General features: G+C 33.5%; 1 protein-coding gene across 1 annotated transcript; it reads right to left on the bottom strand.

The window, feature by feature from the left end:
- Window positions 1-6,620: 6,620 nt before the first annotated feature.
- Window positions 6,621-16,033, bottom strand: LOC143085525 (uncharacterized). The gene is made up of 2 exons (XM_076261912.1): window positions 15,885-16,033; window positions 6,621-8,533 (listed from the first exon to the last, which is right to left on the bottom strand). Exons 1-2 carry the CDS (start codon window positions 15,996-15,998, stop codon window positions 6,647-6,649), a joined length of 2,001 nt encoding a protein of 666 aa, XP_076118027.1. The 5' UTR covers window positions 15,999-16,033; the 3' UTR covers window positions 6,621-6,646.
- Window positions 16,034-16,046: the final 13 nt, after the last annotated feature.

Here is a 16,046-nt window from a genome sequence, read left to right on the forward strand (position 1 = left end):
GGATTAAACAAAGAAGCATGGCCAATTTCCCCTCAGTTCTTTTCATTCAATAAGATAGGTAAATCATGTTTAAATAGCCTGAAAGATGCTAATTATAGTACATTCAAATACGTCACATCATCTATTTTCATACCTTGAATAGGTATTCCTACGAAAAACAAGGCCAAGACTATTGATTTTTTATATTGATTTTACTAATTGTTAACACCCTTTATGTGCATAAGGTACCATACCACGTAACTTGTCAAGAAGCCAAATAATATTGAACAAATTCAAATGGGATGCTGTTTTTCTCATTCTGAATATATGTATATCTGTATTTGTCCTGGTCTTTTAATGTTTTATCGCTATAAGATAAGATAATATATATATTAACCGGAGAACATCTTACATCAGCTGGCCATAGAACACCTTGTGTTACTAACTCATGTTATATGGCCTTTTCTGACATTTTAACAAATCAGCCCTTCTTTGTGATACAGATGCAACAGCTTCTTGATGTTTTACCTATACAATCACGATTTGTAGTGTAATTGATTTGTTCTGTGGTGTTGTCTTATTTTCTGATGACTTAGGTACCGGTGTAGGGACTGTGGTAAGAATTTCAGCACTAGTATCTACACAGTTAGTGAATTGGCGACAAAACTGATTGATGTTGACTGCATTTGTTACATATTATACCATGTTCAAAAAATTATTCAAAAATTGTTTGTGTTGTTACAATGGCCTTATTTTATGTTATGTGTATATTACACATGCAACATTTGGGATTCATTGCTTTAGAATCAATTCTCGTGTTATTGGTTATGTACTGGCACCTACTACAGTTGGATGGCAGTTGTTCCTTGCATATATGTTACCAATGTAAACACATGAATAGAAAGTAAATCAAGAGTATGGACAGTCATAGGAATGCACACAATAAGCGATACAGAATTTTTTTTTAATAGAATAATTTATACTATAAAGTAACTGAGACTACTATAACACTATGTGTTATAGTAGTCTCAGATAGTAAAATTGAACCAGAATGACTCTATGAATTAAGCAAACATCCGATTGATTGATTGTTGGTTGCTTTACGCCGCATTAGCACAAAAAGGCTATATCGCGGCAAAGCAAACATCCGAAAAAATATGATAGAAACATTAAAATTTAATATAACACAAAAAATGCAAAAAGTCTGAGCGAGATTCGAACCCTAGCTTGAAAACAATATTTCATATGTAGTTCTATGTTGTACGGATTGAGCCACCGCGATACTTGACTACAATAATCTTAATAAGGAGCTATATCGGTACAATTTAGAGACCCTTTAGAGATGTTACAATTTTTTCTTTAAAAAGTTTTTTTTATATAATGAGGACACACTAAACCAATTTCATTTTTGACAGAAAATGTAGTATTAATTGCCACAGTCCTGAAAAACATATAACTTTTTTTTGGTTTGAAATGTCCTTCTTGGGGGTTTCCCTGTTTTTCCCACCTATAAAAACACCCTAAATTCCGCATATTGGACTTTCATCCTTTTTGAGGGTTAAATTAAATATTTATCACACATATTATAATATATGTAAATCGAGATATTGATCAAAAAGCATTTTTATTTTTTGTTTTTATAGTTAATTTTATTCTGTTGGCACTTTTTGAAATTGGCCCTTCTGTGAAAAAAAAATCCGGACAAATTGGCCCTTTTCTCTTTGCAGGAAACACACAGTAAATCTCAGTTTTAAAGGAGTCACAGGTCCAATGTTAGAAAGGAAAATTTAAAGAAACTAAGCAAAATGACAACGATCAACTTGGATTATCAAAGGACTACTAGCAGTTACGTACATGCCAGATTCAGACCTCAATTGAACTGTCAGATGGGAGATTTATATTATCAATGTCTCTGTCATTTTCCAAAATCAGTGTTTATCACCTAGCTCTTCCTTTTAAAAAGAGCAGTTATGCTTATTTTGGTAAATGTAAATTCAATAGAAAATTGTATTTTAAGCATTCTCAGGCCTTCATTTTCTTTTAAGGTACTTATAAAATTTATATCAAAAGTTAATATCAACATTGATTTGAACTGGCCTTAACCCTCCCCCTATAGGTAAAAGCACTCTCTTGTTTTTATGTTTTCTGATTTTTAAATATTAAAATTTAATGTTTTCTGATATTTCTGAAATTTATATATTTAGGCATTTTTTTTAATACAGAAATTGATACCACATAAATGAGAACTTTGATCAGGAATGTAATAAACAAGAGGCTCTCAAGAGCCTGAATCGCTCACCTGGTAAACAATGCCTTATTGAACATATTGAACCATGCCAGGCAAACATGTACAGCTAACAATTCTTCAATATTACAAATATATATGACTTACTGTTTATAAATAAAGAAAATGAGACCAAAACAAAATAAAACACAAACTTTATTTTATACACCCTACTGATCATTCAGTTGAAGTTTGGTTGAATTTGGTTGAGTAGTTTTAGAGGAGAAGATTTTTTAAAGTTAGCAAATATGATGAACAAATTGTGAAAAAATTGTCATTAAAGGACAATAACCCCTTAAGGGGTCAATTGACAATTTTGGTCATATTTAACTTATTTGTAGATCTTACTTTGCTGATCATTTTTGCTGTTTACAGTTTATCTTTATCTATAATGATATTCAAGATAATGACCAAAAACTGCAAAATTTCCTTAAAATTACCAATTAAGTGGCAGCAACCCAACAATGGTTTGTTTGATTCGTCTGAAAATTTCAGGGCTGATAGATCTTGACCTAATGAACATTTTTACCCCATGTCAGATTTGCTCTAAATGCTTTCGTTTTTGAGATATAAGCCAAAAACTGCATTTGACCCCTATGTTCTATTTAAAGTAAGGGCGGCCATGTTTTTTGACGGATCAAAAATCGAAGCACACACTTTGTGCAGGATAATCTAAGGAACTATCATGCTAAGTTTCATACAAATCCATTCAGTAGTTTCAGAGGAGAAGATTTTTTAAAGTTAGCAAATATGATGAACAAATTGTGAAAAATTGTCATTAAAGGACATTTACCCCTTAAGGGGTCAATTGACAATTTTGGTCATATTAACCTATTTGTAGATCTTACTTTGCTGATCATTTTTGCTGTTTACAGTTTATCTTCATCTATAATAATATTCAAGATAATGACCAAAAACTGCAAAATTTCCTTAAAATTACCAATTAAGTGGCAGCAACCCAACAATGGTTTGTTTGATTCATCTGAAAATTTCTGGGCTGATAGATCTTGACCTAATGAACATTTTTACCCCATGTCAGATTTGCTCTAAATGCTTCCGTTTTTGAGATATAAGCCAAAAACTGCATTTGACCCCTATGTTCTATTTTAAGTAACGGCGGCCATGTTTTTTGACGGATCAAAAATCGAAGCACACACTTTGTGCAGGATAATCTAAGGAACAATCATTTTAAGTTTCATTCAAATCCATTCAGTAGTTTCAGAGGAGAAGATGTTTGAAAAATTGTTAACGACGACAGACGACGACGACGACGGACGCCAAGTGATGAGAAAAGCTCACATGGCCTTTTAGGCCAGGTGAGCTAAAAATAAACACAGAGATATATGTCTTGCCTTTTGTGATTTGATAGTATGAATCCATATGGCAATATTTAAACATGTAAACAATGCAAAACCTTCAAACCTTTAATGAATCATGACTTATGGTGCAGGACCAAAATAACCAAATTGAATGAGAAATGTCAATGGTTACAATTGTTTACTTTTACTAATTGTGAATTGGATGGAGAGATGTCTCATTGGCACTCATACCACATCTTCTTATATCTATTTAAAAACATCATACAAAATACCACTGACGCATGAGAAAGGATTCTCTTATATAAGATTTCAATCAATGACAAAAAATAGATCTTCATCACTCTGCTGAGTACACAAATAACCTCTATGTCAATACAAACAAAATATTCAGGGTCTTCAAAAAAAAAAACTCAAAAAGGGGCCTCAGAGTTACTGGAAACTTAAGCCAAGAGGGAGTGTGAATCAGATGTGCATAATCTACCAAACATCTCCTGGTAAATACAACCAGTCACTCCCTTTATGTCATATAAGTATGAATCTCTCAACCAATTATAAATTGTCTGAAAGAAATAACCCTCTGTTTTTCCTCTAAATAACTGGGAGGACAATTTAGAAAAAATATCTTGATTTTTCCAGGGACAAATCATTTTCTGTAATAATCAGATTCTATGAAGCAGTCCTCTGAACTGACTTTGAGCATTTTGAAGCTAAATACACGTATTTGTAACTTTTGGTTGGTTGATGGGTTTTCCAACAGACAATTCAAAACAGTAGTGACCCCAGTAGTTTCTATGGGGAAACAACTGTGCTTTCTTTGTTGATTTGTTCCTTAATTTTTATGAGGCAGACCTGACAGGGAAGACCTTAATAAAATTGAGAATGGAAATGGGGAATGTGCCAAAGAGACAACAACCCGACCATAGAGCAGACAACAGCAGAAGGTCGCCAACAGGTCTTCAATGCAACGAGAAATTCTCGCACCCAGAGGCGTCTTTCAGCTGGCCCCTAAACAAATATATACTGGTTCAGTGATAATGAACACCATACTAAACTCCAAATTGTAAACAAGAAACTAAAAGTTAAATTAATACAAGACTAACAAAGGCCAGAGGCTCCTGACTTGGGACAGGCGCAAAAATGGGTTGAGGTTAAACATGTTTGTGAGATCTCAACCCTCACCCTATACCTCTAGCCAATGCAGAAAAGTAAACGCATAACAATACGCACATTAAAATTCAGTTCAAGAGAAGTCCGAATCTGATGTCAGAAGATGTAACCAAAGAAAATAAACAAAATGACAATAATACATAAATAACATCAGACTACTAGCAGTTAAAGACCTTAAAGCTAGTGTTGTCCAATTTTCACATTATGCTATAAAGATGGTGTCCTCTCAGCGACTTAGTTTGGCAACAATGTTGATATCATGATTCTAATGGACTAAAAAATAACAAGACACAGTGTATAGACCAGCTACATATCTTCCTTGTAAATAGACAATATTTTTTGACATGTTCTTCAATTAACAATAAATGAACTCTAGAATGTGTAGCAAATATTCAGGTCATTACTTCAGTTATGTGACAGGGACTATCTTGAAATACAGGCAATGTACAAATGTATATGACTGTAATCTACGTTAAAAGCAGCACTGTCAATTTGAGATGAAGAACAGCTATATGAAACCACTGAAAATTGATTTCATTCGTCTTCACCCCTTTTTCATATAATCCTGGAAATATTATCAAAACTGACTTACTTCAACTAATCATTTCTTTTGATAATTTGCAAAATTTAAATTCTACTGTCTAGCTAAAAAAAGGGGCTTCAGAGGACACATGTTCTAAGAAGTCAAACTACTGTTTCACTAGCTTGTCAATACTGAGGTAGTGACTTAGGATGCCGTATCGGCAGGTGCACTTGACTCCAATCTTCATTGACTAGACCAGCAATGTTTGTTAGTTTTCCTAATGAAAGGGTGATGTTTCTCTCCAGTCACGCTTGCTTCCTCCCATAATAAAAATTGACCACCATATTGCATGTAATAGCAAAACAGTGGTGAAAGTGGCTTTCAACACCAATCAATCAATTAAAGCTGAAAAATTTGTGAGAGGGAGTGAGGGACACTATTGACTACTTCAACCATAGGTACTTATCATGCTTATATATATTTGAATAGTTTATACCAATAAAAAATCCTGATAATTTTCAATACCCGCAGTATTTACTGCAATCTTAAAAGCCATTTTAGCTGGGAAAGAATTGAGCAGACAATATAAGCACTGCATAAACATAAATAGTCTGAGATTACTCTGACGTCCTACGGCTGTTTTGCCAGACAAGCTGGGGTCGTGGGACATCAGAGCTCGTCCCATATAAAAAAGTGGATATTTGCCCATCCAAAATAGATGTGCTGCTTCTTTGCTTCTGGCCCTAGCTTGTCTGGCAAAACAGCCGTTGGACGTCAGAGTAATCTCGGACTAAAACATAAAATACAAACATGACCATGACTCTGTGTTGAAGACCGTACTTTGACCTATATCGGTATACTTTTACAAATTGTAACTTGGATGGAGAGTTGTCTCATTGGCTCTTATACCACATCTTCTTTAAAATATCTATGACCAAGCATGTATTCAAAATTAAATAAAATGACTCAAGTTCAACAACTCTTTATATAATTACCGTTATGTCTAAAGAATAATTTATGAAACCAAAATCCTGACAATATGAACACCTTTAGTATGTCAAGAACCTACTACAAAATAAATTCATAATGGCTGAACAAGTTTGTAAACAAACCATGCATATGGACCTCCTCAAATGTATGAGATACAGGGAAATCAATATGCCACCAACTTGTAAGTCAAATGTTATAAATGCCGCTACAAGGCAGCACTGGCACCTGCAAAGTGGAAAGGGATTAATATAAATAACTTGTTTCCCAATCCACTAAAAATAAATATGTTTAAACTAAACTAAATGTTATAAAAACATTAGCTACATGTATATCATAATTTACATCACAACAATGCAAGTTGAAGACACAAATTTAATGTATAAATCAAACCAAAAAACCATCACAAAATGTACATTGTGATGGTTTAATATCAAGCCATGGTAGAGAAGTAATTTCATCCTTACTTGTTGCCACTGAACTGCATGTAGAACATGTCCGAACATTATACTGGCACGGCAAAGTTGTCTGACAACACATTCCAAATATATGTCCATCTTCACATTTATATACCCTACCTTCCAAAGAAAATTTGTTATCACAAATACAACATTCAAATGTATGATTAAAGTTTTTTAAAACTGCTTTGATTTTTGAAATCGTGTGCAATAATAATGTTGATTTTATTAATTCATGTTTACTATCCATCCAGTTTATCATAGACTGAAGTACAATTAAATCATTATTTTGTAATTTAGATTTTAGATTAAAAGCCTTATTTAGGCAAATGATTAGATGCTTACAGAGTAATATATCACTGATTTTGCTTATATTACGCTCTGATAAGACTAATTCTTCATTCTTTTCTTTGTCTGAGTGAGGGATTCTCATTTGAACAGCTAATAAGAAATATCGTAGAACACGAAGAACTTTGGAAGAGAAATCAAACCACTTTCCTTCTTGACTAAAAAGATCATTTATCACTTGAAGTGGATTATTGCCTTCCCATAGATTTTCCCTGAATACCTCCATGCACTCTGGAATTTCATTCAAACTTTGCTCATTTAATAAATAATTTTTTAATGTTTCTTTTTGGCTGTCAACATCCACTGGTAAAATTTGGACTTCTAATGTTCCAGGTCTGACCTGTCTGTCTTCACATATATTTGCTGGTTTAAATGCAGCAATACTAAAGAGACCACAAGTTGACCATGCTATGCCGTAACAGGACCATGTTGTCTCAAGGTCACCAGCATGTTTGTATGTGACTAGCGAGGATTGCGAAATTTTATCTTCAGAAAATTTCAGAATTGTTCCATCACAACTACTTAATAGATATTTCCCATTATTATAACTAAGTCCTGAGGCAAAGTAGTTATAATCTCCGGTTGTATGTGAAGACGAGAACAGACGTAAAATCTTGTAAATTACTTCCACTTCGTATGAAAGTATAAAGATTTCTTTAGTAGCAAGAATGGTTATTTTGTCTGCATCAATAGACTTGGCACTTACAGTTGTAACTTTCATACCATCAGACTGCTCACAAAGATTAATTGTTGTTGTTTTATTCGGCATATTAACATTAACTGATATGGCCTTTATAAATCCAGAATCAAAACCAACGATGCAGCACGCTACATTTCCCGTAAGTATTTTATTGCACCATGTCATGGCCGATGGTAAACCTGATGATATCTTTAGAACAGTGATGACACTACAATCCTCCCTACCATTACATGGAAATTTTATCTTCCATAAAACAATGTCACCATTCGACATTCCAACAGACAAGATTGAAAATTTGTTGTCTTTCAGTGCAATGACAGGAGACCAAGACATTTCAACTGCAGAGATCCTATAGGCTTCAGTTTTTAAACAGTTAAAAGTCAAGTTTTCTAATTTTGCCTTGTCAGAATATACAGAGGACAATTCAACTAAGAGTTTAAAGTCTGTATTGATCTTTCCTGTTGAGTACAAACTTAATCGATGATCTAAAGTTAAAGTTGACAACAAACATTTCCCTTCAATATCTCCACCACGGGGTGACCATTTTGCACACTTGAAAGTTGTAAACTTGGTGGTACTTTTAACAATGGGGCAGATTGTTCTGTCTAATGCTATCTCTTGTGACTGGCTAGTGGTAGAATCATTCTGGATAGTCTCATATTGAAGAACTGTAAGTCCTAACATGTTGTTTGCTTCATCTGGATAAGTCAACATAGACTGGTGAAATATTGGTTTGGAATCTACTAATGTTGGTGACCACTGCAAAGTCTGAAATTAAAATAAAGACATAAATTATATGAATTGAAACTGTTCATTTCATATTCTAGTAATTTTTCTAGTATTTTTTGTATCTCAAGTTTTTGTTGGGTAATAAACATTTCATATTCAGCAGCATGTGCTTAATACTTGATTCATGGACATTAAATTAAAATCCCCCTTTATCATGTTAATCAAGATTTTGACACTTGTCAAAACTAACATACATGTAGGCTAATTTTTAAAAATATTTCCATTTGCATGATTTGGTTGAACTATAACAGCAGGGCTTTCCATTGAAGCCGGTAGCCGGCGGAAATCCGCCGTTTGCGGTGGCTTCAAGTGCCGGCTACTTCACTGACAAAAATTTAAATTCAAAAAGAAAATAATATCTTTTTCAAATGTTTACAGGCAGCCGAGAGACGTATTTTCGCAAAGTCGCGGTCACGATAAACAAGGATGAAAAGTCAGTGTTTACCTTGGGCTAAATATAGTTCACATGAATTCAGGTCACTGATTGGTTGTCTATTTAAAGTCAGAATGCATCGTTTCTTTTCAAAGATAACAAGAGAGACGTTCCGGTGGTCATTGAAGGATAACAATAGAGACGTTCCGATGTAATATTGTTATTAATATTCTTTTTCCTTATTCATGTATGCTCTGTATGCCCCTTGTGGGCCCTTAATTGGAAATAAAATATGTTCTGTTCTGTTCTGATGGTCATTAACTCGTTGGCTTTTTTTTACTTTTAAAACGTGAAGACAATCAGATAGGATGACAATCTTATGTTATGGAATAACATCAGTCAAATTAAAGAAAGTGTAGTAGATCATATTGTTCAGAATCTGGAAAACAGTATCTTTTGAAGTTCATTTTTCAAAGCCCACGTGGTGTTCAGAGAATCAAGGTCAAAAACGAAAGTAGAATATTGTCGACTCGACCTCAAATAAATAACATTTCCAAATGATTTATGTATCCGACTTATTGAACAGTTTACAAAAAAAAGAAAAAATCAGAGGATATATCAATTTTCTGTCAATGCTTGAGAAATAATTGTATGATTTTAGTTACGCGTAACAGTCTTTAGAGAGAAAAAGGGGGTCATTTGTTTACAAATATTGCACGTAGTTCTGCAAAATAAATCGATCAAGATTTTTAACAAACCGGATTATTATATAAATAAATCTCCTTTAAAAGTAAATGAATTTTAAGCATAAGGTAATAAAAATAAAAAAAACTATAACATAAATTTTTTTTTTCTTTTCCTTTAATTTCATACATAAAAAATGGTCATTTGAAAGATGAAATTAGGTGCCAGGAGATTGCGAGAATGCAGGATTTTTCTCTATTTATGCCAGAGCTTCTGGGGGCCTTGAGCGGCCCCCAGACCCCCTGCCGTAAGGCACCAAGCTTACAGCTTGGTGGGCGTCCGGCTTCGCCGAATGCATTGTTACAGCCGCCTATAATTTCAATTCAGCCTTCTACTTCAATTTCAATGGAAAGCCCTGTAACAGTAGTACAATCATGGATTCCTTAATGAATAGTTTCCAAAAATGCTACAAGACAAACCCCACCAATATTCAAACTGATTTACAAATTCATTCATCGGTGGTAATCTTAAATAACGCCCTTTTTCAATAGCAAGATTGTGTGAACTCAATCTTATTTTACACAGAGATGACCTTTCTAATCTATTACTTAGAACATCAACATAAGAACTACGCTGATTTGAATTATGAAATTGTTGGTAAAATTTTAGTTTTGATGAATCATGAATTTTTGATGATTGATCCTGTGTGCACTCATCAAACACTCGTTGTATAATACTTGGTAGATATTGTTTAATAGAAAGGTTTCCCCCAGCTAGGTTTGAAAATCCTAGATTGTTTAAAATAGAATAAAGTTTCTTTGTCCAGGGGTTCTTTTTTTTTTACGTTGCCAGAAAAATTTTGGATACAAGTGTGTTTTCAGACCTTAAATATGATAAAAAAAACTTAATACAAGAAAATGATATTTTTGACCACAACAGTAGCCTGCAAAGTTCAGCTCTACAAGCAGCATTTATTGCTTTGCAATGAACAATTAGAATTTCTTTTATGAATTTCATATGGAATTTTTCCAAAATGGAATTGTCTCCCGAAATTATCCAAAACACCCCAAATCTCACTACAATACAGCAATATAGGGCTTACTAAAGAATCAAATAATTTTTCTTAAAGTTTACAAGGATTATCCAAACCAATTGTTTTCTGTATCTTAAAACATGCTTTCCTAGCTTTTTCCATTAGTAAGGATACAGCTAAGTTAAAGTTGCCATTACACTTTAACATTATTCCCAAGTAACAATATTTGGAGACAGTTTGTATATATAGCATTATCATTTTAGAAAAACTCATTTAGATATGTTTTACCATTAGAATTCAATACTAATTCCTTTGATTTTTGAACATTAACATGTAGCTTCCAATTTGAGCAATATGTACCAAGAATATTGAGACTGGTTTGTAAACCAGTTTTGCTTCCTGAGTGATAGTAACACAATATCATCAGCATATACATGTAATAAACTATTAACAGACAAATCACCAACTCTAACTGGTTCACAGCTACCATATGCATTGAATAAATGACATCATCAATAAAAATATTAAAGTGTGGGGCTTAAAACATCCCCTTGTTTAACACCTCACTCTGAAGTAAATGCAGTACTAAGACCATTTGAAAATTTAATTCTGAATAAAAATAACAAAATAACCTAGCTTATCATGCTTATATTCTACTTGATACCACCATGCTTTTTAGTTCTTCATTTAGTGCTGTGTAATTTATTGCATGTGTATTATGTGTTGTATTCACTATTGTTATAAATGTTGTCTTGTTATTGATGTCTTGTATGTTGGTTTATCACTCATTAGAGCTTATGTTGTCTCTGTTTGTATACCTTGCTGACTATAAATAAAGCTTATTTATTTATTTATAGCTGGGAACAGTATATACAAATACAAATATTTTATTGGCACAAACTCAATTACAATTAAAAACCAATTGTTCAGAGAACCATTGATGGTCTTTCCACCAGTTAAGACCTTTTTTTTATATAAAAATATTAAAATTTGGTTTTAAATGTCAATTTTAGCGCCAAATGACAGCTTATTGAACGCTTATTCAAAAAATATATGGTTTCTATAAAAAAAAATATAGAAAAGGGAGATAATCTTTTACTTCCGGTTTAAAAAGTTTACTTCCGGTCTTGTTTGATAGTTTACTTGACACTGATTCCAAAAATATATGGTTCTATATACTTTTACATTGATTTAGTACAAAAAATAGCTACTTCCGGTTTACAAAAGGTCACTTCCGGTTGTGTTTTTTAAGGTCACATTGTTTACAACTTAATGCAAAAAGTCCCATGGCTTTATCATGTGTAAATATGAGGTAAAAGCAAAGGTCAAAATCTAGAACGTTTAATTAGCATATGACCTTGAGCTCAATTTCAAGGTCATAAACCAAGGACCTCAAATCAAAAGACTCTAGTCCTCTACTTTATATTGTTAATGAGTTATATTACCATATGTATGATATTAGATATAAAAAGGGGGAAAACTCGCGTCAAATGTCTACGTACCCTTTCGACTAAAATTTATGTGTTACGACATGTCATAACTCACAATTGTGTGAAAATATTTTGTCGATATCTTGTATGATTTCTGAAAATAAGAGATAACAAGCCAAAATCAAAAATTTGAACATGACCTTGACCTTTGACCTTGACCTCATTTTCATACTTTTTGAGCAAGGGCCTTAAATCATAAATCAAAAGACCCTAGGCCTCTATCACTTATGGTTTTCCAGTTACAAATTTATTTCACTTATTTCAATACAAAAGGGGAAATTACTCTCATATGGGGTCTTCGTAAAGCTTCGGTCAAAATAAAATGTAACATCCTGAGGATATAACGAGCAATTTGGAAAAATAAATTTGTCGCTTTCTTTTACGGTTGCGGAGGAGATCTGATAACAAGAAAAACAGTGTTTGGGGAGATAACTCTTACAAAGAAAAGTGTTCGGTTAAACAGGGTGAGTTTCAAAAGCGTATAGACTGTATGATCTCATATACAAAAAAACTAAGCGACATCTTTTGAAACATTTTTACACCGCAAGAAAAAAATTAGGCGGAAGAAAAAAAAAAAAAAAAAATTATCAGAACAAAATCAATAGGTCTTTCCACACGAAAGGTGGAAAGACCTAATAATTGGCAACAGCCCATACAACTAGTAAACAAATAGTAATATATAACGTCAATATACATATGTTCCTGTTTATAGCAAATTGAAATATGTTTGACTGTTTTTTACAATTATCATTTTGATTTCAGCACTAACTACCATGTTTTCTAGATGAAATATATTATAAAGTGGTTTGTTCTTTTTGTTGTTTGTTGGTGAAGACTGAAGAACAGAGAAATGGAAATATCAAAATAGGAAAAAAGAAATCATCAGGTGTCGTAAAGTTATAGGTCGACTCTCAGAATCTATGATATCTCGGCCTATAACAAAATCGGACTATAACAAACTTGGCCTATAACATAATCGGCCTCCCAAAATCGGACTATAACAAACTCGGACTATACCAAACTCAGACTACTAGAAGAATATAAGTATAATGTTGGTTGTTGTTGTTATTGGAAATTAATTTTCAATTCTTAATTTATCTACAATTAATTAAATAATTTAGTTTAAACATTTTTGAAGGGGATAAAAAAGAATACGTTAATTAACAAGATATATATAAAAAGAAAAGTACAAAAAAAACTTCTTTTTAACATTGATATATTGAAAATTCACCACTGATTTGTCTTTTAAGTATTATTATTTGTAATAATGTCCCTCTCAGAATAAATTTTTATTATATATGCATATCTTAATTGATTATTACATCTGATCATGCCACGTATCGTTGACACCTTTTTAATCACCATAAGTTTTTTTAGAATTCTTAGTACCATAAAAAACTAATAAAGAACTACAGATTAGTGCAATTGTTAAGAAGCCATTCACTGTCAATCAAATTTCTCTTTGTTTATATACTAATCATACACACCAAGGATTAAACACAATAAAAACATGAACACACGCCAATCATTAAAATATCTTTTGTCAATAAACATAATAAATCACAATAATATTTCAAATAGAAGTAAATTATCCTCATTTAAACATATCAATTCAACTCATATATCAAATATTTCATACATTTCTATATATGGTCTTTTTTTTCAAAAATATTCATTATAATCTCATAAATTTGTATATATACAATTTTAATATATAAAGGTTTTTTTTTATTAAAGTAAAAAAATAACAATCCATAGGCGGATCCAGGGGGGCCTGGGCCCCCCCTTTCGTGGAAAAAATTTGGTTGATTATATAGGGAATCATTGAAGCATGACTGGAGCCCCCCCCCTTTAGGTCAGTCAGCGGGCCCCCTCTTAGGAAAAGTTCTGTATCCGCCACTGCAATCTACTAATCGTAGTCCGAGTTTGTTCAATTTATTTCTGCATATAACTAATGGTAGGCCGAGTTTGTTATAGTCCGATTTTGTTATAGGCCGATTTTGTTTTAGTCCGAGTTATCCAGCAGTGGACTCTCACTTCTTCTTCTTCTTTTTCTTTTGTAGCTCCCTCCTATTGTAGGAGAACCACCGTCTTTGTGTAACGGCGTAGACTTTTAAAATCCCAACATCATACGGACACTCACATATTACGGAATAGTTATATATATATATACACACACAGATGTAAATCTTATCACACGCTATTTACATTAAGTCATCAGGTTAAGAAAGATCCCTATAATCGTTATATTTACATTGATTGAAGGAATATCTGTCACTACTGTTACATCTTTTATCTGTATCTGTATGTATCTGTATGTTACACAGTGCAGGATACGATCGCGGATATATGCGCACTGGAAGGAGAGCGGGTTGGTTAGTCCAACCGTTGGAGGGCAGCCGTGAAACCCTCAACTGTCTTTTGACATGCAGTTACCTCGTCCAGATGGTTCCACTCAACTATTGTTTTTGGAAAAAAAGAGTTCTTACGAATGTCTGTTTTGCAGTCTATTAATTTATACGATCTGCTATTTCTGGTTTCTTGTCTTTCCACTATGTTTGAATATTGGAAGTCACTAAAGTTTTTTGCTTTCACTTGGCGTTTATTTCTTGTCTTTTGTAGATAATCTGTTGGATCAATAGCCGGCACCAATCCCTCAACCACTTTGTAGAACATAGTCAGCCTCTGATGTTTCCTTCGCTCTTGGAGAGGTGGCAGTTTTAGCTTAGAAAGCATATTTGTGACGCATCCGGTGTCTCTGGATTTATAGTCGTGCAGAATGAAACGTGCTCCTCTTTTCTGTATGCTTTCTATTTTTTCTATTTCCCTGATGGTGAATGGGTCCCAGATGACAGCACCGTATTCTAGTACGGATCTAACCATGGCTAAGTAGGCAAGTTTTTTGCACTCTTGGGGGCACTGGCGTAAGTTTCTTCTCAGGAACCCCAGTGTACAGCTTGCCTTGCTTGTTGTTTTCCCTATGTGGCTGGTCCATTTTAGGTCATCAGATATGTTAAGACCTAGGTAAGGATTAGTTTGTACCTGTTCTAGTATGTGGTTGTCTAGTTGGTAGAAGTGTGTTGATTTTTGTTTGAAGCTCATTATATAGCATTTTTTGCGTTGAATTTCATTCCCCAATTTAGTGCCCATACTTCCAGAGCTTTTAGATCTTCTTGGAGAGTTTGGTGGTCTTTTGTGTTTTTGATCTCTCGATAGAGTAGGCAGTCATCTGCAAATAAACGAACTTGAGATTTTACGCTTTCCGGGAGGTCGTTGATGTGGCATAGGAAAAGCAGCGGTCCTAGTACTGTGCCTTGTGGTACGCCAGAGTCTACGTGGGCATATTCTGAGTGCTCACCTTCTACGACAACCCGCATTGATCGTTTTTGCAGAAATGCTGCTAACCATTTGTTTAGATTTCCATCTATTCCGAAGCTGTTTAGTTTTGCAAGAAGTTTGTTATGCGGCACAGTATCAAAAGCCTTTGAAAAGTCGAGTATAGCCATATCAAGTTGAATGCCACTGTCGAAGCTCTTCAGTAGGTCTTCTGTTGTGACTAAGAGCTGTGTTGTACAAGAGTAACCTGATCTGAATGCATGATTTAAATTTGTCAGTATTTTGTGCTTTTCCAGATGTTTAAGGATCTGTAAACACAGAAGAAGAAGAAGAAGAAGAAGAAGAAGAAGAACACTACTAACTGTATAAGTCTTTAAGCAAGAAAGAATATAAACATTTACTGAGACAATTTACCAAAAGTAAAACTCCATTATCTGTAGCAATTGCTACTGTGCCATCTTCCGACCAATCTAGAGCATTATAACTAGATATTTCGTGAGGAAAAAGAATTTTATCCCCTCCCGCCATCTTGAGGAGAAGTCCGAGTTCGAAATGATAGGTCTTTATTGATTGGAT

This window comes from Mytilus galloprovincialis, chromosome 8, assembly GCF_965363235.1.
Source record: "Mytilus galloprovincialis chromosome 8, xbMytGall1.hap1.1, whole genome shotgun sequence".
NCBI classification, from domain to species: Eukaryota; Metazoa; Mollusca; class Bivalvia; order Mytilida; family Mytilidae; genus Mytilus; species Mytilus galloprovincialis.